This window comes from Primulina eburnea, chromosome 10 (genome assembly GCF_022965805.1).
Source record: "Primulina eburnea isolate SZY01 chromosome 10, ASM2296580v1, whole genome shotgun sequence".
In the NCBI taxonomy this organism is placed as follows: Eukaryota; Viridiplantae; Streptophyta; class Magnoliopsida; order Lamiales; family Gesneriaceae; genus Primulina; species Primulina eburnea.
This window is the reverse complement of record NC_133110.1, coordinates 34462752-34486328: the sequence shown is the minus strand read 5'-3', so window position 1 is coordinate 34486328 and position 23577 is coordinate 34462752. Positions and strand designations below refer to the sequence as shown.

Below are 23577 nucleotides of genomic sequence, written 5' to 3'. Positions count from 1 at the left end.
AATTTTGGAAAAGAAAATTTGATATGGGCAAAGTCAATATTGGTTCGAAATATTTGTGATATAATATCAGATAAATCATCCTAGCCTTCTAATGTATCATGTTTTGAGACAAGTCTTAAAAGCCAAGTTTTATTACTACTTCAATAGATGCCATTCCCACTTTTCCCCTAGTTTGGTCGATTCTTGCATAACCACTCACCCACCTTAATATGGACAACTTTCATTTATATTCACCTCACAAGTATGCACAAAAAAGCGCTTCACACGTCACATACAGATTACTTCGCAAAACAATTTCTTCCCATAGCCTACACAGACTACCATCGAACATAGACGGTCTGAGACATGGAACGTTCGTCCGTTCATGATCATAACCCGGAATTTTTTTCCCAGTTTCTGGGGGGAATCAGATATCCTACAAGGCTACAAAAGACTAAAGTTTGTTTAGAAGATCTGGCTGATACTGCAAAACAAAAACCTTAAATCACCACTCAGATGATAGGCCAGCTTTCCGGATGATAACTTTAAAAACGCATGGCATATGTGTCTCAAGTTGAAAACTGCATACATCTCGGGCCCTGATGTTGTTTCCTCTGCAAAATGTTTTCCACCCGTCAGTAAACGCTTTAACAAATGATTTACCAGGATACAGCACAGGCCAGAGCCTTGTAGATGAATTTTTAAGATAGACAACTTTCCCACGTCCTCGCTCTCTTCTCCCCTGAATTGAAGGCATGCACAATGGCAGCTCCTATGAAAGAACAAAGGAGAGTTGAGGACCAATAAAAAAAGATGGAAAATATGATATAATCCAGAGAAAATAAACCTTTTATGAACATAAATTAAACCCAACAAAATTATAAGGGGAAAAAATGTGGAAGTAGCCAATAACTGTACATTAAAACCATGTGGTTTAGAAAACAAGCTAGGCCTGGCTTATGTTCTATCCATAAGAGTATCGAGCAATCAACAACCACTGTTGTACCAGAAGTTACTGCTAATAGCTCCGTTACTACTAAAATCTTTCAAGATTATACGATTATTTCAATTGATGTCTAACATAGATAACCACATAGTTTAGTAGAGGCAAATATAGCTCCCCGGCCATCTATTTAGGTTTCTTTTAGGGAATTAAAGGACAGAGAAATTGGGGATTTACTTTTAAGCCAGTTCCTACTTCCACATTTGAACAAATGATGAATGACTCTTTATTAGACCACCTATAACACCGCACATTTATCACATTATCGTTTATCAAACATAGAGGGCCATCAAGGGTGAATATTTTTGACAAACTTTTTCCACTTCCTGTTGAAAAAAGACAGCAATGCCTCCATATATGGAGAATAGTGAAGAGAAAGAAGTATCTTTCAAAATGAAAAATCGTACCAGGAACGCTAGGCTTTTCACCTCTGCTGAGAAGGGACTAGTGGCTACTGCTGGGACAAAAACATCAACCATGTCAGGTTCGGTTTTTACAATGGGAGACGGAATTTGACCGTGTTTCATTCCAAAAGTTGATGCTATTCCTGCATCTTCCGATCAATTTTAGATGAAACTAATAAGCTCCGCGTATGAGTGTGAAAAGCATATATCAGTAAATCATAAAATGGTAGAAGATTACAAACTATAACGCACCACTAGATACAAGAGGAAAACCATAAACTTCCTCTCCCAATTCCACCACCTCTTTCTTAAATGTAGCAGCCGATTTACCTGTTTAGTTTGAAATGAAACCAATACAAAGATTATATATCAACTTTAAATTACATGAACTCCAATTTCTTGAAAATGTACTGGAGGGCATAACAAAAAAACACAAACACATGGATCCTTGAGCATGGAACTAGTGACTGAAGCATCACAAAACTTGGAGTTTAAGGAATAATCGCTCTCAGCTAACAGACTACTGCATATACAAGGAGTTTTCATATCTGATGCAAGACACGGTTATTTCTTGATGTACCAAATAATTGATTAATAAATAAAGTGAGAAGTTAAGAGGAACTACCTCTAGCAATAAAAGGAGGGGAAACACTTTTCTTAAAAGTCTGGAATTTAGAACCGTCGTCGAACATGTCTTTGCCAGAATCACTATTATTGGAAGATTTTGCTAGGAATACATCACTGAAAATACCATATGACCGATAGTTATTCGTCACACCAGTTCCGCATTTGATAACATCTGGCATGCCTTTCCGGGAGTCACTATTACCAGAAGGCGCTTTTTGGAGTGCATCACTGAAAATGCCATACAAACGGTTATTCTCCATCTTACCAGCCTGAAATTCGGAAACGTCATCTGGTATGCCTTTGCTTGAGTCACTATTACCAGAATGTTTGTTTTGGAGTGCATCACTGGAAATGCCAAGCGATGAGTTATTCTCTGTCTCACCAACCTGGAATTTGGAAACATCATAGGGCATATCTTTGCTGGAATTACTATCACCTGAAGGTTCGGTTTGGAAAGCATCAGTTGAAATGCCATACAAATGGTTATTTTTCTTATCTTTTAGTGGCATAGACATTTGGGTGTCATTCCTCACAACTTCAACCTGCTCTCTAATTAGGGTCTCAACATGGGTGATATTTCTGTCTAAAGAAGTCTCAGATTTCTCAGCAACAGACGAATTTTTCCCCATCTCAAATTTTGATAAATCAAACAAAAACTCTCTATCTTCTACATCATATTTTCCAGAATCTCTGTCGAGCATACAAGAAGGATCCCCACTGTTTTTAAATGTAGTGAATTGCTTGTTCCTTATCTGATGTGGTTCATCATGAAAGACTGTACCCTGGTCACTCCTGGATCTTTTCCTTTGAAGTTTCCTTCCCCTGTTGAAGTCTGTTATCTCACATGCACTTAGTCCATATATTTCAACAACAAAGTGCCTGTGCTTTACATAGTTAAACACCAACATTTCACCATGTTCCAATTGATGGTCTTCAACAAATTTGTGCCACCCCTCCTGGAAGACCAGCAGATCATCAACATGTGAAAATCGTACAGTCCATTTCTGCCCATTTGAATCCTCAATCTGAGTTTTTTGACCAACCAAGTCTCTCACATCTCGAGCAAATTTGGGAGGCAAAAACTGAAAATGAGTTAAATAAACTCCCATCAAGTCAAAGATAAAATGAAGTTGTGGACATTTTACGTGTTTAATCCCACTCAAGTCATCAGTTGCACACGCTAATCATATAAAATACACTATGGGTGTGCACTATCCTCCAAAGGTTTCCGTCATAAATCCAAGCTTCTAAATGTTTTTTAAAGGAGAAGAGGTTGTGACTAGGTGTATGGCTCAGGAACATTGTTAGAGCCTTCCATCTTAAGCCATCAATCAACTCAAAGGCAGGCACTAAAAATGAGCTCTGTCAAAAACCTGAACTTAATGAAGTACTTAATAACATTGGCTTTTACCTGTCTAAATATGCACACATTTCACTGTGATAAACTAAGATAAAAATTGTTGCTTCTGCTCATACCTTCACGGGGTTCATATTCGTGACAGGCCAAAACTAAAGCTGAATTTATTCAAATTGTTTTAACTATGTCCAAAATAAGAATTGTTGTCACGTCCAGGTAGAATGTGCATTTGTATGCTTGAATCTAAAAAGGTGCCTTCTTGGCTTCGCTGCTAAGACTTAAGCTCCATGAGCCATTGGTGTCATTATTCACCTTTGGCTTTTAGCTTTTAGTATCACACTGTGCCAAAGTGTTGGTACAGTTTTAGTAGTGCCTGCACTAGTGGTCAGGTATCATGAACTCTTCTACCGTAAAGAATAAAATCTATATCCATAAAAATAAAAAATAAAAACGCTAACTGATCAGGAGTAGTAAAGTTGTCTGGAAATATTTACAACTGCTTAACTATGTGATATACACATGAAAAAAATTCATTAATCATAACTCACGCGTGGAATCCATGACACGAGTTCATTTGAATAGAAATAAATGGTAAGCAAAGTTTCTTGTTGCGGTGTCTAGTACAAAGCACTATGCAAAAAGTACAAATTAAAAATGTATAAACGCCAAACTGATGTTAGGAATAGCTAGTAGAACTGCTACAATTCCAAAAACACTCCTAGAAAGAGGAACGAAGGTACAAAATGTTTAAATTCAATAACTAGTATTCCCACCGGCAATACATGGATTTTTACCGTGGGACATGTTAAGTAACCCAAGCAAACTATGACTGCACAATTTCAGGTCTTCTATTGCAAATATACCAAAATAAAAGGTATATATACATATACACAGCCTTCACCTTTGTATTAGGAAGAAACAGTGACAACACTAGAAGAACCAACGATCATCAATGAAGAATTTCAGATTCAACCTTTTAAATTTATGATAGGCAGTAAAACAATACAGATAAATCGTGTGTATAACAATAGGTAAGAAATATCTCTAAGTACCAGAAAATCAGACCAATGCTTTCCGTGCATGATTTTGAAAAACCGACTGACAGTGGATGAAGGGCCTCTCTGCTCTGGATGATGGATTTTTAAGCAATTTTTGGTGCACTCATCACATGCAGCTATCCCTCTGTGAAACATATGTCCAACAATCTTGCTTTTGCCTCGATTTTGCATATTACCTGAAGAACATAATTTGCTTTGAAAAAGATAAAAAAAATTAAAAGAAAAGTCAAATAAGGTCAAGACGTAGTCCAAGGAGTGGTTCTAAGAATCCAAGAAAAAGAGCTATTACATAGATTTCCTTAAATGGAAAATATTACCGTTGCCACCATAGATCAAGGTTATCAATAATTTCTGTGATTTCTAAGACACACTTTCAAATTACCATAAACCGGAAAACTCCACGTTAATTAACTCTACCTTCATCACGCATTCATGTTTTTCCATTACAGAAAGTCCATCTCATTTGCAGGAAAACAAAAGGTAAACAAACGTCGTACAAATCTAAAACGCACAACCAATACACCCAAACTAAAGAATGCAAGAGATTCGACCACAAATATCAAACAAATTAAGGTATAAGGTGCTGAAGAACCAAGAATGATCGTAATAAGCCCTGTTGGCCTCGTTTAAACACATAAAGATTACCGTACAGTCACACGTAAAACAGAATAAAGCTTTCTTGCAGAAAACCCACATCAAAAATCGTAAAAAAAAGGAGAAAATCAAACCGAGCATGCATGAAAATAGGTATGGAGCCTTGAGAAACCACAACCTAGACCGAGCTACACAAAAACTCCCCTTCGAAAAAAGACAGTTGTCGAGAAGAAGAAGAACAGGCGATGTTTCGAAATATCGTAATAATGAGGCCGAGAAATCGAAACGATTGTTCGAAAATGGAGGGAATGAAGGCAAAAGAGAAACCTTTCAGTTCACTGTTCACGTGGTGCCCAGGCAGACCGCTAGCACTGTTTTCGGAACTCGTCCCAGCGTTTCCCTCCCAATCATCGTTGTCCTCTCTCTCTTTGAAAACTGTTGGCAATTGATTTGGCGAAGCTTATGATAACTTTACGCTTTTTACCCTCTTAAAAATTAGGCAAAAACTTGTGTCAAACGGTCTCACAGATCGTATTTGTGAGACGAGTCTTTTATTTGAGTCATCCATGAAAAAATATTACTTTATGCTAAGAGTATTACTTTTTAGACAAAAACTTGTGTGAGACGGTCTTATGGATCGTATTTGTGAGACGGATCTCTTATTTGGGTCATCCATGACTAAGTATTACTTTTTATGCTAAGAGTATTACATTTTATTGTGAATATGGGTAGGGTTGACCCATCTCAGAGATTAAGATCCGTGAGACGGTCTCACATAAGACTCACTCTACTTTTTATTGTGAATATCGGTAGAGTTGACCCGTCTCACAGATTAAGATCCGTGAGACAGTCTCACGTTAGAACCACTCTTTAAATTATTCTTTAGCAATAACAAATTGGCAAAAACTTGTGTGAGACGGTCTCACGGGTCGTACTTGTGAGACGGATCTTTTATTTGGGTCATCCATGAAAAAGTATTACTTTTTATGCAAAGAGTATCTTTTTATTGTGAATATGGGTAGGGTTGACCCGTCTCACAAATTAAGATCCGTGAGACGGTCAAATGAGACCAACTCTAACAAATTATGTTCGGAAGAGTAATTTTACCCATTCAATTCTCCAATACATTATTCTGTCTGTGATTTCAAATAATTAATGGTGATTTAATAATCAAGGGGAGTTCTTTCACACGTTTTGTTTGTTTGTTTTTTTTTTTTATTATTGTGGAGAACAAAAGAAGGCATGTTATAAGAAATGATATGGAAGTTTGGGAAAAAAATGATTCAACATGCTAATGTAACAATGTAAATTTCACGAGTTAATTTTGTCATAAACCTCCTATTTCAAAGGACTTTCTTAATTGGTTAATGTGTTTCAAAGGACTTTCTTAATTGGTTAATGTGTTTGAATCGAGAACCAATGCCTGCAGGATACCCTGCAAGGGATGCAAGAAAAACTACTGCATCCTCAGGCAAAGTTTGCAAGCCACACAGAGCCCTCAAGCTCAGGCAACCTTCCTTTCATCTGTCCAAGACTCCCAAAGACCCGCTATGTATGTATAGTATGTATGTAGACCAGTTCTATATAATTCTATTCCTTAACATATGTTTTGGTCCCTTTGATTTGTTTCGGTCTTTGTTATTTGAAGCTTGTGGGAGGACGGTGAATCTAGTGAACGGAGCCGTGGGATTACAGGCGGGTGTGCCAAGCGCCGGTGTTCCCGTGCCTTGCCGGAGTTTGAAGAAGGTTTTGCTGGAAATGAAAAATGATATGGAAGAGATTATATTATCTGTCTGATATTTATCAATGCACAATTTGTTCTCATTTTAATGCTTTTGTGATATAATTGCATAATGAATATGTTGTAATGAATTCATGTTTAGTTATGATTGGATAAAGAAAATAACAATGTCATTAAAATATTTTATTGGTTGTTTATGTCAAAAATATTATTTTTATAATGTAGTAAAGCAATTGGTTTAGCTTGAAAATTTGTACACGTACTTCACTTTGCTTCGTACAGATTGTGGTCGTTATTTTACAGACGTAACGTTGGTGCACGTTTTATTTTATATTTTTCATTGAGATAATTTAAATTTGATAATTTTTATATTTTTATTACTTCTTGTTTTGTAGGTTCACGGCTTCTTCTTTTTTTTTTTCCCCAAGTTATCGAGGATAATTATCTAAATAATTGAAATATGTATTATCTATTTTTGTGAGCATTGGCCATTTTTTCGATATGTTATCGAATAAATAATTAAAAACAAGGGTGATAATTACAATTTTAAATCTTTACTTTAAAATCTTAAATCTTAAGTTAATACGGAAAATAAAAATCCCTCAAGAGTGTACTGTCGGACTCGATCCACTCAAGCGACGGAGCCTTCCTCATCATTATCCTCAACTGCAACCGTTTAAATCTAGTGAGTCTAATGACTAAGCACGTTTTAACCATACATAACAAGTAATATAAATATAGGCACATGCATATTTAAAATAAATCTTTTAATAAAATAAACTGGTGTAAAATCACGTAAGCACATATCATTTTCGTAAATCCTTTAACATATAACATCATAAATCATTTCCTCGTCATATATCATTTTGGGTGAAGTTTGATCATTGAAACCAGCTTTATCCTTTATCATTCATCATTTGGTCGACTGATCAGTCAATATACACCAAGTATCTGGGAGCGGGCCATCACCAACTCTCGTACTGGACCGTGGCAAGAAATCCTGTTGGTTACCCAAAAGGTCCTCAAACAACTCCAAGGGATATCCAAATATGGAAATACGATCATCGAGCTCTCTCTAGGCCTTCTCCCGTAAACGGGCTCCCTCTGAAGTCTTTTTCCTTACGATATTCCCATTTTATCCTCCGTGTCACAGTCAATTCACATCATTCAAAATATTTTTCCTTTCATTAAAAAATATTATATCCTTCAAAAATCGTAAAATACTATTTTCCGAGAAAATCGTGCAGCCTTTGCATATATCGTAAAAATATCATATTTTTATCATAAACATTTTAAAATATCATTTAGCATTTATTATGACTCTTCGGGACACTGCCAGACCTCTCGAACTATCCGAGACGTAAAATAACCATTTTACTCCAGAAACCCGAACTTCATGTTTTTGACTTTTTATTAATTTTCTTGACTCGAGCATATCCTTAACCATCAAATAAGATTAAATTTGACTTGTGATATTTTTATTATACGTAAACCAGAGGTTTTCGATTTAATGACTTGATAACTAAACCATAAAGAGTTTTTAACCTGAATAACTTCAAAATTTTATATTTCTTCCTAAATTTTAAAATTAAACTTTTCATCCCTAAACTACCCCCGTGAGTCATGAACCACGGTCCGAACCCCATCTATTTTCCTAGCCATTTTCGAACACTTCTTCCCTTCCTAAGCCACGCCCTTCCAAAAACCTGAGCCACCCTCGAGCCACCATGGACCAGACCACGCCCAGACCCTAGCCTACCCTCCTGGACCATCGCAGGCCGACCTGGACCAGCTCTAACCAGCCTACGCACCATACAACCTAGCCGTGCCAAACCGAACCTTAAAGCCCTTCCACGGCCGCGGTTGCCTTCGTCCTTGCGCGTCAATGAGTCCAACCATGCTAGGACTTTTCATAGCATTACAATGCAACCATCATAGTGTCTTGACCAAGCCTGGTTAAGCCCTTGGTCCAGCCGCCTCCTAGTTGTCCCCTATAGCCCAAAAGAAACCCTTGCAAACCCTAGGTTCTAGCCTCGCCAATGCATGGCTCATCTTCGATATGACTGCCCTCATCGACACTTTACTCGTCCCCTTCAACCAGGGGCGGAGCCACCCTTGGGCTAGGGTGGGCTCCAGCCCCACCCAAATTTAATTTTTTTTTGTTTTGTTTTGCTGTATTTTTTATTTTTGTTTTTAAAAGGTGGGATCCAGCCCCACCCAAATTTTAAATTTTTTTTTGTTTTTCTGTATTTTTTATTTTTTTTATATATTTTTTGGTTTTGTTGACTTTATTTTATTGAGGTAAATTTGAAGAATTTTTGTTAATTATGAGTGATTTTTTTAAAATAATCTTATGCAAATATCTATAATCAAATTTGACTTTCGCTCGTATTTTGCTCAAAAAGTTGAAGAACTTAATGTAAGTTGATTTTTAAAATTAACTTTAAATTCCAAATATATTTTTAGACCATATTTACAATAACACACAAATATATTAAATTTAACTAATATGATAATATAATTATGCAGTTACTACATATTTTATTATATCTTTATTTAATTTCTATTAATACTAAAATTTTTATAGAATTTTAATTTTTTTTAGTATGAACTGGTATATGCATATAAGAATTGATTTTGAGAAAAATAAAGTATTGATTTTGAGAAATTACGCAAATTTTCCATGTGAATCGTAGCATGTGATATTATATGATTTATCAATTATTTGAATTTTTTGCATAATGTCTTAAATGATGTATCAAGCCTTTTGTTTTCTATTAATGTCTATATTATTCTTTGATGTTTGTAAATATAATTTTTTTTATCGTTGGTTTTAAAAATGAAGTGAACTGACTTTGGCTTTTGACCAAAATGATTCTTAAGAGTAAAAAATTTGAAAAATATTTTTTGGAATTAAGATAAGGTCATACATTATTTCAGTCTATGGCTGAAAAAAATATCGATTTCAACCTAAATAACTTATCAAGCTGAATTAATTTAAAAAATCATTGAAACTTGTTAAAGCAACTCTTCGTAACAAGATGGAAGCGTAGTTTTTCGGAGATTCTATGGTAACTTATATTGAACGAAATTTTGTTGAAAAAATTGATAACAATTTAATAAAGCTAAGAACACAACTTCAGTAGTGTTTTAGGTCCTTGTTTTTGAAGGTATTAAATACTCTTGTTCTATATTTTCATTAAGTCAATGTTTACATATTTTTTATTTTAAATTTTTTAGTTAATTATTTATTTTATTAAATACAGTATAGGACGGAGCCAGCCCCAGGTATTTTCAAATCCTGGCTCCGCCCCTGCCTTCAACCTCTCATATTGGCAGTGCATTCCTTAGATCATATAACACAAACCTTATATGCATTAAAACATCAAAATTTTGAAAAATATTCATCCAATCGTCAAATAATTTGATCAATATAATTTTCATGCTTCAAAACATAAAACAAACATATCATGATTTGGATGGTGCAAAAACAAGGTTTATAAACGTGTCTTTGCGTTTAGAACTCTCGAAATACAAATACCAAAACGGTGGAACGTCGGTGACGAACAAATGACAATTTCTACCCTTTTTCTATCCTTTTCTCTCATCAAAACCCCACCAAAAATGGCCCACCTTGGAATGCGAATGAGTCGGATGATCGTTCTTGGAAGAAAAACGAGGAAGAAAATCGAAGAACAATGGAGAAAAAAATTGTCAAAACTCCCATGGCCAAGGTCCCAAGGTTTCAGCCTTGCACCTTTTCAATTCACTTTTCACGTAATTGTGTGTGTGTTACGGGGTGTGTGTGTGTGTTTCGAGGTGTGTATGTATTTAAGTTTTAGGGCTTAACTATATATTAAAAAATAAAAAGGTTTCTAAATCACTTAATTAATGAGCTTAATTAACTTAGTTTTTAATTAATAAATTAGGCCCATTAAGATTAAATAAAATTATTAGGCCTCAAATTAAAAGATTTAAAAATATATATTTCCAAAAAAAATCCTTTATAAAATACATAATTTCCTTGTTCTCACTAATTAATTTAAATTTGACCTTAAAAATATGAAAATTCTTAAATTATTTGAAATAAATATTTTCTTAACTAAAAATAAAAAATTTAGCTTTTAAATCTTTAACGCCTTGATCGTCTCTGGTACTACATCCACAGCCAACCACCGATATTCGCCTGAAAATATTTATATTACGCAATCGAGTAAATTACACAATTAATCATTTAGTCACTCAAAATATATCATTCATGCATCTAAAATCATTTAATTAAAATATTTTGTCAATTTAATAATTTGCATGCATGCGGTCTACGCAAATTGATTTTCAGGCGTTACACTAAGGCCATTCACAATAGCAAATATATTTCCTCCAAATATTTTTGGGCCCCGTGATCCACATCATCAATCAAATATTTCATCACTCAAATTTCCTACATTTCACAATCAAATATCAGACAAACCAAATATTTATGGGTGTCACTGTCACTTTGATTAATATTTTATTTTCATTAAATAAATAACTTACAATTTATGAAAGTAAATTTGAAGGTACTTTTGTATTCTTCATGAACCCGCATCATCAAATCCTCGTCACTCCTACCACTTGGTCGATCCATGTACTATTTATTTTAGATTCTATTATATCTATTCACGATCCTTTTCACCGCAACCTAGTGTGCTTTGGCTTTCTTTGCAGTTCTTTTTTAGGCTTTCTAATCTCGATTGGTATTGTGGTATTCTACCACCCATTTCCGAAAAAACTCGCTCTTCTGGGCATTACCAATGGTTGGGTCTTCGTTCATCATTGTGTACGCTGCTGCAAGGAGCTTATCCTTTGCTACTGTCCACTCTGTTCGCTTGCCATAATCTCCATCTGAATCTTGGCTCGTCTCGCTTGCCTGATTGAGAGTAATATTTTCAAGTCCTATTTGGGACTATAAAAGAAGAAATTATGAATTTTGGAATTAATAAGGTGCTTCTAGCCCTTTATTACTACTACACTTGCATTAGTCCTTATCGATTCAGTTGATTGAACCCTCGGTGATTGAACAAGATTAATTCCATGGGATGGAGCTTGCACCAAATATTGTCTACTCTACCAATATTCTGGGGGATATGTATTCCACGGATTTAGAGAGACATTCAAAAAATATGATAGTGGATATGGAAAATGTTGTAAATTATGTGAGTATTGTGTAAGAAATGAAGATGGAGAATGTTGGACACTCAGAAGAACCCGAGAATTTTTGTCACTTTAACTTTCGTCTGTATTTGGAGAGTTCAAAAATCTCTTAAAAAATTATTGGAATTATTATCCATTCCAAAAAATTTTTGTATGTAGTTTTTTTTTTTTTTGTGGGAGAAATATTTATGTAGGATGTTGAAATTAAGAATTTTAATTTCTTAAAAACTGATGCATTTATAGAATTATTTTTGAACATTGGGTAACTTTCAAAACCCAAAGTTCAAAAAATTAATTCATTGGAAAGAATAAAAGTTGCAGGCAACGTTTGTTTATATAGTAATAACTGCTTATCTCCAACATTTTAGTCAATTGGATTTGCAATATAATTTAAAAAGTATATTAGAAAAAATAGACATCTTCCAGAGAAAGAGATATTCCATGTACATTTCATTTTAATAATTAATTATAATTTAAAAAGTATTAAAAAATGAAAAAAAAAAAACAAAACAAAACAAAACAACCTACAGCTGCAGGTCTTCTCGTGCTGGCAGAAAAAAATGAATACCTGGTTACAAATTTGTAACTAGTTATTCATTTGACACACAAATCAAGAAGTTACAATGATAAATATTAAGAATTTGAAGATATTTGGATGACATGGCAATTACAGTAACTACTACTGTGGATGTCCTAACGATAAAATCTATTACATCGAGATTTAAAGGAGATAAAAAAATTTAACTGAATTTGTAATATATTTGTCGTTTGAAAAAAATCACATTGTGTTAAAAGTAAAAATTTACGGTACAAGGTAAAAATCTCAAAATCACAAAATATATCAAATTACGAACTTTATAAAATTTTGTCTCTACTCAATTGTGATTTTTTTCACAAATTGAGAGACATATTCATAGAAATTTTTTGGAAATAATTCAAAAATAAATACATCATTACATACATCATCACACACTAATTTTCAATATTTACAACTCTTATTTTCAACATTCAAATATTTCAACTCATATTTTTCAACATTCAATAATTCTTTATTTTCAACACTCCCGCTTGTGATGATGATCATGATACAATGATTGTCTTTATTACATGTTTTTATACTGCCTCATTAAAAACCTTATTAGGAAAAACTCATTGGGATAAAAACCATAGTAAGAGAAAAAGAATGCAGTCACGTAAACTCCCCCTCATGTTAACACAAACGATTCTTCACAAATTTCATAGATTGCGCATCTGAATGTTATATATATGCTTTCTGAATATTATCGTAGGAAGTGTCTTTGTGAAGAGATCCGATGAGCTTTTACTTGATTGAATGTAACAAATATCAATATATTTATTCTTCTCAAACTCTTGTGTGAATGCAAAGAATTTAGGGGGAATATGTTTAGTTCTGTCGTTTTTTATGTATCACTCTTTCATTTGAGCAACACATGCATCATTATCTTCGTATAGTATCACATGCTTCTCGTCAAATGATAATCCACATGAGATTTGGATATGTTTGGTTATTGATTTTAGCCACACACATTTACGACTTACTTCATGTAGTGCAATAATTTTGGCATGATTTGATAAAGTTGTTACAAGTGTTTGTTTCTGTAAACTCCAAGAAATTCCAGTGCCTCAACGAGTAAATACATATCTGGTTTGGGAACGTGCCTTGTATAGATCAGATAAATACTCAGCATCAGCATAACCAATTATTCTTTGATTGGTATCTTTTGAATACAAAAGTCCCAAGTCTTTCGCTCATCATAGATAACGGAATATATGTTTAATTCCATTCCAGTGTATTTTTGTTGGATATGAGCTAAATATTGCCAATAAGTTTACAGCAAAAGATACATCAGGTCTTATACAATTTTCAAGATACATGATGACACCGATAGCACTTAGATATGGTACTTCTGGACCAAAAATAACTGCATCATCTTCACATGGACGGGATGGATCATTTTCTATGTTTAATGATCTAACAACCATTGGAGTACTTAAAAGATTTAATTTATCCATATTAAAATGTTTAATAACCTTTTCTTTATAATTTGACTGGTGAACAAATATTCTATATTTTCTGTATTCAATTTGCAAATTCAGGCAATACTTTGTTTTTCCAAGGTCTTTCATTTCAAATTCTTCCTTCAAGTACGACACAAATTCTTGAATTTCGTTATTCATTCCAATGATGTTTAAATCATCAACATATACAACAATAATTACACATCCGGATGTTGTTTTTTTAATGAAAACGCAATGGCATATTGAATTGTTTACTTATCCCTTTTTCATTAAGTGTTCACTTAGTCGATTATACCACATTCGACCAGATTACTTTAACTCATATAATGATCTTTGTAATTTCACAGAATAACATTATCTGAGTTTTGAACTTTGTGCTTCATGCATCTTAAATCCTTGAGGGGATTTTCACACACACACACACACAGATATATATATATATATATATATATATATATATATATATATATATATATAAATATATATATATATATTACTATCAAGTGATACGTATAAGTAAGCTGTGACAACATCCATAAGACGCATTTCTAAATTTTCAGATACCGTCAAACTAATCAAATATCGAAACGTAATTGCATCCATAACAACATAATCAATTCCAGACCTTTAAGAAAATTCTTGTGCAACAAGTCTAGCTTTATATTTTACTATGTCATTTTTCTCATTTCGCTTTCGAATAAAAACCCATTTGTACCCAACAGGTTTTACACATTCAGGTCCAAAAACATTACATTTATTTAGCAAATCCAATTCAACCCGGATGACATCTTTCCATTTTATCCAATCCTGTCGATTTTTACATTCACCAAAAGATTTTGGTTTATGATTTCATTGTCATTTATGATGTCAAATGCCCTATTGTAAGAAAAAATCTCATCAATTTCTTTTATATCTTTTCGGTTTCATATTTTTTCAGTATTAATATAATTGATAGAAGTTTCATGATTCATATCAGTTTGTAGTTCTAACAGAACATTTTCATTATCATGTATTTCTGCAGGAATATCATTCTCTATTTTGTGATCATCGTGTTTCTCTATGTTTTTCCTTTTTTGAATATTTTTATCCTTGAAACCGACTTGCCTTCCAAGCTTCAAGCGTTTATGACATCATGAGTGCCTTCAATTTGTTTCTTTGGAATTTAAATTCGAGCATGGGCATTTACAATATGTATATATGATTTAATTGTCTTTTTTGTGTCTGCAAATGCATATGATATTTGATTTGATATTCTTTGCAAATGCACAATTTGTTGTATATCTTTTTCATATTGTTTAGTTCTTGGATCCAGATGTAACAATGATGATGTATCCATGTAATTTCATTTTCGATATGTTTCTTTTCTCCCCCTTACATTGGGAGATTTGCTCATTAAAATGACAATCAGCAAAACGTGCTGTAAATATTAACCAACATAAATTTTGATTTTTCTTTGAGGTACCATTTTTTTCCGTTGAGGCGGTACAATAGACACATATACCATACATCCAAAAATTCTTAGATGAGAAATATCTGATTCTTTACCAAATGCAAGCTGCAATGGAGAGTATTTATGGTATGCACTTGGTCTGTGCGAATTAATGCAGCAGCATGTAAAATTGCATGTCCCCATATAGAAACTATAACGGCCCGAAAATTCGTGTTTTAATATTTGCGGAAAAATTAAAAAATTTCTTTGTAAAGTAAGTAAAATGCCTCATTTATAAAATAGACCGTTAAATAAAGATTAAATGTTAAAAATAGCAGCAGAAGAAATTATTTGTTCGCAAAAGAACAATTTAGAAAACCGCTTTCAGCCTATTTGAGGTAAAACAGAGGCAAGACGAGACCTTGAGAGCATACCTCAAAAGGTTCAACCGGGTGGCCTTGGATGTACCAACCTGTGCACCCGAGACAAAAACCACAGCATTTATGCAAGGGCTATGGGAAGGGGATTTCTTCCGATCCTTGACGAAAAAATTGCCGGGGAATTTTGAGGATCTCTTGTCCCGAGCGGAAAAATACATCAATATGGAAGAACAGAACCAGAAGAGAGAGGCCTTGAAAAGAGCAAGAGGAGATCGGGTCACCAAGACCGAAGATAGAGCTCCCTAGAAGAACAGCTCGGGACACTTCTCCCATGTGCCTTTGAGAGTTGCCCGAGACAGAGAGATTCAAGAATGCAGATCAGATGAAGCCCCCCTCCCAATTCTTTGGCAAGAACCCCCAGGCCAGCACAAAAGGGGTATTGTACCATCCATAAAGATTGTGCCCACCATACCAATGAATGCCGGGTCCTGAGGAGGAATTCCAATAAACATCCTATGTCAGCGCCTCGCCCTTCGAGAGACAAGGCTAGACAGCCACCCTGGGTGTCTAGACGTCCGATATCGAATATACCACCAAAGACAATAAGCACCTCCAGTGGGAGGCGGGGAGGGGACATGAATACCCGGGAGGAGAGAATCAAACCAGCAGAAAGGAAAGATCCCTTCCCAAGTCGGGGGATAATCAAAATGATTTCAGGAGGGTTTACCGATGGTGACTCTAACCGGGCTAGAAAGGCGAGAAGTAGGAGGGAATGTTTAGAGGTTGAGGGAAGGAGGAGAGACGAGCCGGTCATAAGCTTCGGGCCAGAAGATCTCCTAGGGGTGAGCTTGCCCCATAATGACGCTCTTGTCATTCAAGCCCGGGTGGCCAATTACGACATATTGAGGGTGTTTGTAGACAATGGGAGCTCCGTTAATGTTATTTTCAAAGAGGCCCTAGTTCAAATGGATTTACATGAATACCAGCTGGAAGCCGTTGAAACTGCCCTATTCGGGTTCGCCGGCCACGCCGTATATCCAGAAGGAGAAATTGCTCTACCCTTGACCCTGGGCATGGGAGATTTGAGGAAGACTGTGATGACTACGTTCACAGTGGTGGATGCCCCGTCTTCATACAATGTCATATTGGGAAGGCCGGCCATGAATGAAATGAAGGCCGTGGCCTCAACTTATCATCAAAAAATCAAATTCCCAGTGCGAGGACAGGTTGGAGAAGTTAAAGGCGATCAACCCTCTTCTCGAAGATGTTATGGAGAAACAGTCCGGGTTGACCAAAAGAAAGCAAGGAAGGAAGGGAAGGGAAAAGAGCACCAGGAGAAGGCCCGAGAAAGGGAAGTACACTTTGTGGCTGAAGAAGAACAGGAAGTGGTAGAAATTGAGCCAGGGAAGAACGTCCGGGTAGCCCGGGATATCTGCACAACCACCCGGGTAAACCTCTTGCAATGTTTGAAAACTAACGTTGATATCTTCGCTTGGTCTCAGCAGGAATTGTCCGGGATCTCACCCCGAGTGGCCGAGCATAAATTAACGTCCTCCCGGGATCCCGGCCAGTTAAGCAGAAAAAGCGACATTTCGGCCCGGAAAAGGATAAAGTAATTGAAAAACAGGTGGAAGAATTGCTAAAGGCCGGGCACATTAGGGAAGTCCGTTTCCCTTCTTGGCTATCGAACGTAGTTCTCGTCCCAAAGTCTACCGGGAAATGGAGAATGTGCGTTGATTTCAGGGATTTGAATAAAGCTTGCCCTAAGGATTTTTATCCGCTCCCTCGAATCGATCAGCTAGTCGATTCCACCTCTGGATGTGAACTGTTAAGCTTTCTAGATGCATATCAGGGATATCATCAGATCCCTTTAGCTTCAGAAGATCAAGATAAAGCTAGTTTCATTACTTCCGGGGGAACCTTTTGCTATGTTGTAATGCCTTTTGGATTAAAGAATGCGGGGGCCACGTACCAGCGGTTGATGAATCTGGTTTTTCAGAAACAGATAGGTCGTAATATCGAGGTGTATGTGGATGACATTCTAATCAAAACCCGGGAAGTCGCTCATTTTATTGATGATTTAGCTGAAACTTTCGCTACTCTGAAGCAGTACAGGATAAAACTTAACCCGGCCAAATGTGTGTTCGGGGTTAAAAGCGGAAAATTCTTGGGGTTCATGGTCACGGACCGAGGAATTGAGGTTAACCCGGAAAAAATCCAAACCATCGTGGACATGCCCTCTCCTCAGTCCGTCCGAGACGTGCAAAAATTGAAAGGGAGAATTGCAGCTTTATCACGTTTCATTTCCCGATCTGCACACCGCAGTTACCCTTTCTTTCAAGTTATGAGGAGAGCGCAGAAATTCGGGTGGGATGACAACTGCGAGCAGGCCTTTCAAGATTTGAAAAAACACCTGGCTGAACTGCCCGTCTTGGCAAAGCCTGAGCCCGGAGAAAAATTGTGGGTCTATCTCTCGGCCACCGAAGTTGCTGTTAGCTCCGTACTCATCAAAGAAGAAGGGACCGATCAGAAGCCTGTCTATTATGTCAGTCACGCCCTCCGAGGACCCGAATTGAGATACAGTGAATTAGAAAAGATCGCATTGGCTTTAGTAATGACTGCTCGAAATCTAAGGCCGTATTTCCTCTCGCATCCCATTGTGGTCCTTACTAATTCTCCTCTCGGAAGAGTCATGACTCGTGCAGAGATCTCGGGGAGAATGATCAAATGGACTGTGGAACTCGGGGAATATGATATCGAGTACAGACCCCGGGCTGCTATAAAGGCGCAGGCATTATCGGATTTCTTAACATAGATGGTTCAGTCCGGTGAGGAAGAAATATGGAGCTTATTACTTCTCAAGAATGAAAAGATGCTCAAGTACTTCAAGCTTATTACTTCTCAAGCTTCATCCTTCGTGGACTGGAGTATCGAACAAATTCCCCGGGAAGAGAACACCGAGGCCGACATGTTAGCCAAATTGGCTGCTTCCTTGACAGAAATAAGCACCCGGGAGGTTCTCTGTTTTACTCGGTTAGTATCATCCCTTGAAGAAGAAACACCCCAGCCTCCAACAAACTCATGGATGGCCCCTCTCGTGGAATACATAGAGCATAAAAAAATCCCAGAAGATCCAGTCCAGGCTGCAAGAATCAGGAGACAAGCGCCCAGGTTCTTTCTTCTAAATAATGTCTTGTACAGACGATCCCATCAGGGCCCCTTGCTTAAATGCTTAGCAGAAGACGGAGTGGATTATGTCCTTCGGGAGATACATGAAGGATGCTGCGGTGAACACCTCGGTGCAACAGCGCTATCTCGCAAAGCCATATTGGCCGGATTCTGGTGGCCTCAGATGACCCAGGACGCCGCCCGTTTTGTTCAAAAATGTCAGGGTTGTCAACATCACTCTAACTTCCACCACCGCTCGGCTACAAGCCTGCAACCCGTCTTCGCATCATGCCTTTTTGATCAGTGGGGTTTAGATATTGTGGGGCCTTTCCCTATAGCCCGGGCACAGAAGAAATTCCTCCTCGTGGCAGTGGATTATTTCTCCAAGTGGGTTGAGGCTGAACCCTTAGCAAGAATCACCGAAGACGAGGTTATGAAATTCTTGTGGAAAAATATTGTCTGCAGGTATGGAATCCCGAGAAAATTAATCTCAGATAATGGAAGGAAGTTCCAAGGAAAGAAGATCACCTCTTGGTGCCAAGAAATGAAGATAACCCAGTCCTTCACTTCGGTAGCATATCCTCAGGCTAATGGTCAAACCGAGGTAACAAACAGAATCATTGTGCAGGCGTTAAAGGCCCGACTCCATGAAAAGGCAAGGATTGGGTGGAAGAATTACCCAGTGTATTATGGGCATATCGGACCACACCACGATCATCTACTCAGGAAACACCTTACAGCCTTGTTTATAAATCAGAAACAGTCCTCCCTGTGGAAATTGGGTTGCCTTCCGCCCGAATAGAATCCTACTCGAACAACAATGATCAAACCCGAGCCCTTGAACTTGATCTGGTTGAAGAAAAGAGAGATCAGGCAGCTCTTCGGATGGAAGCTTATCGCAGCCGAATAATGAGATCTTACAATAAACATGTCCGAGCAAGAGAATTTCAAGTAGGGGACCTCGTCATGAAGAAAGTCAAACCAGTGGGTGATGTCGGAAAGCTAGAAGCGAAATGGGAAGGACCCTTCAAAGTAATTAAAAAAGTCAGCTCGGGTACAGCCTATTATCTCGAAGATCCTCAAGGGCATGTTCTTAAAAGGCCATGGAATGCTTTTCATTTAAAGAAGTATTATGTTTGAGAAACATTTGTATCTGTTATTTCTACATAAAAGGAAGAAAATTGCTTGAAAGGTTATCTTTAAAGCCCAGGGACCCGTACCCTGGCCCGGTGGACCCGTACCCCGGATTATCTTTAAAGCCCAGGGACCCGTACCCTGGCCCGGTGGAACCATATCCCATTTAGCAATCGAGATCACAAAATTTTACTTTAGCATGAAAGGAAACAAAATCGAAGGAAAAACAAGCATATATATTTCATCAAGGGAAAAAGATTACAAGAAAAAAAAGGGGTTATTTAATTCGCGGGGGGATCCTGTCTACCCGTATCTTCCTCTTCATCATCTGGGAGGGATGCAGCAGCCTTCTCCAAATCCGGGAAATCTTCCCTATCGGCTGGAACCAGACCGGCTTCCTCGAATTGCTCCAAACATTTGTTGAAGCCTTGTTCGAAGTATGGGAAGGCCTTTCTGGCCAGCATTTGCTTGAAATCAGAGGACTTCAGGAAGTGTGATAATTGTTCTGATTGAGTATTCTTCAAAAAGGTCACAGCTGCCTGAAAATCCTCAGCCCTGACCCGGTGGTACTCTGCATCTTCCCTGGCCGCCAGCACCCCCTCTCTAGCCTCAGCAGCTAATGCCTCAAAATCCTCAGCACGGGCTCGGGAGGATTCTGCCTCTGCCCTGGCCGTCTGCACCACTGCCCGGGCATCAGATAATTCAGCCCGGATCAGGTCCATCTGCTGCTGCCAAACGGCCTTCTCCCGGGCTAGAACATTCTCGTGGATTTCTTTAATCGGCCAATTTCCTCCTGAAGTTTGCCGTGCGTCTCCTGAACGGCCTTGGTTTGGGCATAAGCTCCCTTGGCCATCTTCGCCACCCGTTCATGCCCATGCATTAACATCTGTAAGCCCTGGGAATAAAAGAAGTCATGAAAGCTTGTATCAAAGGAAAAAGCAAAAATAATAGACTTACAGAGAAAGTCCGGGATGCTCCTTCACTTAGAAGCATATTAGGGTGCATCCCCTGAAGATGTGCCACCTCATCAGGCCGGAGGAAGCCTCGAATCACCCTTATCAAACCTGAACTGATGGTATCCCCAAAAATATTGGGGAGAACCAAAGGCCTCTCCACAGAAGCACCTGCGGAAGAACCAGCAAAGGAAGGGGAGTGAGTCATCTCCTCGGGCTCATCTTCCACCAGTATTGTCTCCACCCCTGGCCCCGTCGTGGGTTTCCTCTTGCGACGATTCAGAGGAGTCGGGTCTTCCTCCATGCCCGAGGAAAGAGGCCCTTCACGGGGAGGAACGGCCTCCGCTTGGGCATTAACCTCTGCTTCCCGGGCCACAACCGCTTCCCTGGCTCTACGTTCTTCCGTTTCTTGAGCCTCAGCTATCTCCCTGGCTCGACGTACCTCCGCTTCACCAGCCTCGGCTGCCTCCCTGGCTTGGCGTTCCTCCTGTTCCTGGGCTTCCTTAGCCCTTTTATCCGCTCTAATTTTCTTTTGCTCCGCTTTCCTCTTAGCGGCAGCCTCTTGGAAGCTCGCTCTGATCATATCTTCTTCGGCTACAATAGAGACAGAGCGAATTAAAAAAAAAAAGAAAAAAAAGAGAGAATAAGAAGATCGAGAAAAGCAGTTTACCCGCCTGTGACCCGGGTCGATCAAACTCATCAATAATCTGATCTACAGGGTCTTCAGGTCGGGATCCGATCCCATAATAAGCCAGATTATTCGACCCAATCAACACTGAGGATAAGAAAGATTGCTTCCCCAAAGCATCCCAAGCATGGGTGAAAGGAGGCAGAAGTTTGAAATCTCGGGGAAGCTCAGATTGTTTGGGCATGGAAGGAAGAAATCCGAGAGCATAGGTGGGGAGAGATGGGAATTGAAGGAAGAAAAATTTTGTTTTCCATCCCTTCAAAGAGGAAGGTATGTCGGTTAAAAACCGATAATGCATCCGGGCCATAAAAGAGAAGACCCCATAATTGAATCGGCAAGAATAGAAATAATGAAAGATGGAGGAGTTAATGGGAATAAGCTTCATACGAAACAAAACGAAGGTAGCTGCCATAATACGAAAGGCATTGGGATGGAGATGATTAAGAGGGAGATTAAAAAATCGAGCAACTCCTTCAAAAAAGTGATGCACCGGAAAACGGAGACCACTCTTAAGTAGCTCGATGAAGAAAGCATGGTATCCAGGGAGAGGGGTGTCGGGGTGGTCATTTGGTCCGGGAATTCTAACGTCATAAGAAGAGAGAATAACTCCCAAAGACCGGATTTCTCCTAAACTACCCGGACGGAGAGTGGAAGTCACCGTGGAAAACCAAAGGGGCCCTGTTATTTTATCTTTCCCCTTACTCGGGGAGCCCAAGGGTCGGGAGGAAGACGCTTTTGCGACCTTTTGGGGAAGGGGCCGAGAAGAGATAGTAGGAACACCCCTTGAAATTTGAACAGATTGCTCGGAAGGGGTAGGGGAGTTGTCCTCCGATTGACCTCTCACATTCTTACCGGAAGTAGAGGAGGTAGAGTTGGACATGATGGAAAAAGGAATAAATAAGATGCGAGGAAAGAAGAACTTACTAGAAAAGAGTGAAAGTAGTGGTTGGTAGCCGGAGAGGTTGCCGGAAAGATCTACGTAACAGAGAGATCGAAAGAAGAAACGAACAGGGCTTCGCCGCAGAATGAATTTACAAATGATTTTTGGAAAAATCAATGAACTACTATATATAGGGGAAAGATGGAATCTATGCCGTTGATCCGAAATAGATTGGACGGGCCAGATGAGCCTTGGAAATTGAGCGGCATAATTCGGCAGGAAAATTGAAAAGACAGATGCTAAAATCGAGGCGTCATGATAGCTGGGAATGTGTACAGACTCTGACAACACGCCAGCAAAAAGTTTTATCATTTGTGACTGTACACTAATTGACTGGAAAAGCGAATAAGAGAATTGGGATAATACAATATCTCGGTCTTATTTATGTCCCGAGAGAAGCGAAGTGGAAGAGTAAATATCCGCTATATTTAAAGACCGGGACTTTCCAATTTATCGTATGATTATTCTTCTATATCCAGGCGGGGAAAAGTAAAGAGGTAGTATGCACCAATAAAATATTTTTATTATGGTCGAAAATGAAGGCGGCGTGCAGTTAGGTTGTCCATTATTGAAGATACAGAGTCTTGCCACTCGGTTATCCAGTTAGTTAATTCGTGAATTCGAAGATTCACGAAGGGCTCGGCGGTCATAATCTTTTCCAACTGATGCCACTCCTTCCAAAGCATCATGTGTAGCAGAACTTGATCGGTAGCCAAGTCTGTAACTCGGGCCACTTCAAATTCCCGGATGTACTTCCTCGCTCTTGCTCTTTGTGCTCGAGTAGGAGCGAGACCGTTACGGTAAGTAGTATCCAGGTCGTAAACCTTATCTCGCACGACCATGACCTTCGCCCATATGCGCTGTTCTATTCTCTTTTTCAGCTCCTCCA

General features: G+C 38.1%; 1 protein-coding gene across 3 annotated transcripts; it reads right to left on the bottom strand.

The window, feature by feature from the left end:
* Positions 1-152: 152 nt before the first annotated feature.
* Positions 153-5467, bottom strand: LOC140803349 (uncharacterized). Of its 3 annotated transcripts, none has more exons than XM_073159201.1 (6): positions 5201-5318; positions 4423-4604; positions 2012-3095; positions 1639-1716; positions 1390-1535; positions 153-751 (listed from the first exon to the last, which is right to left on the bottom strand). In XM_073159201.1, the coding sequence occupies exons 2-6, from the start codon at positions 4597-4599 to the stop codon at positions 485-487; spliced, it is 1752 nt and encodes a 583-aa protein (XP_073015302.1). In that variant the 5' UTR covers positions 4600-4604; positions 5201-5318; the 3' UTR covers positions 153-484. The 3 variants fall into 3 exon arrangements, with proteins under 3 accessions (XP_073015302.1, XP_073015301.1, XP_073015303.1); XM_073159200.1 differs by lacking the exon at positions 5201-5318 and adding an exon at positions 5350-5467 and having other exon boundaries at positions 154-751; XM_073159202.1 differs by lacking the exon at positions 5201-5318 and adding an exon at positions 5350-5467 and having other exon boundaries at positions 154-751; positions 1390-1529.
* Positions 5468-23577: the final 18110 nt, after the last annotated feature.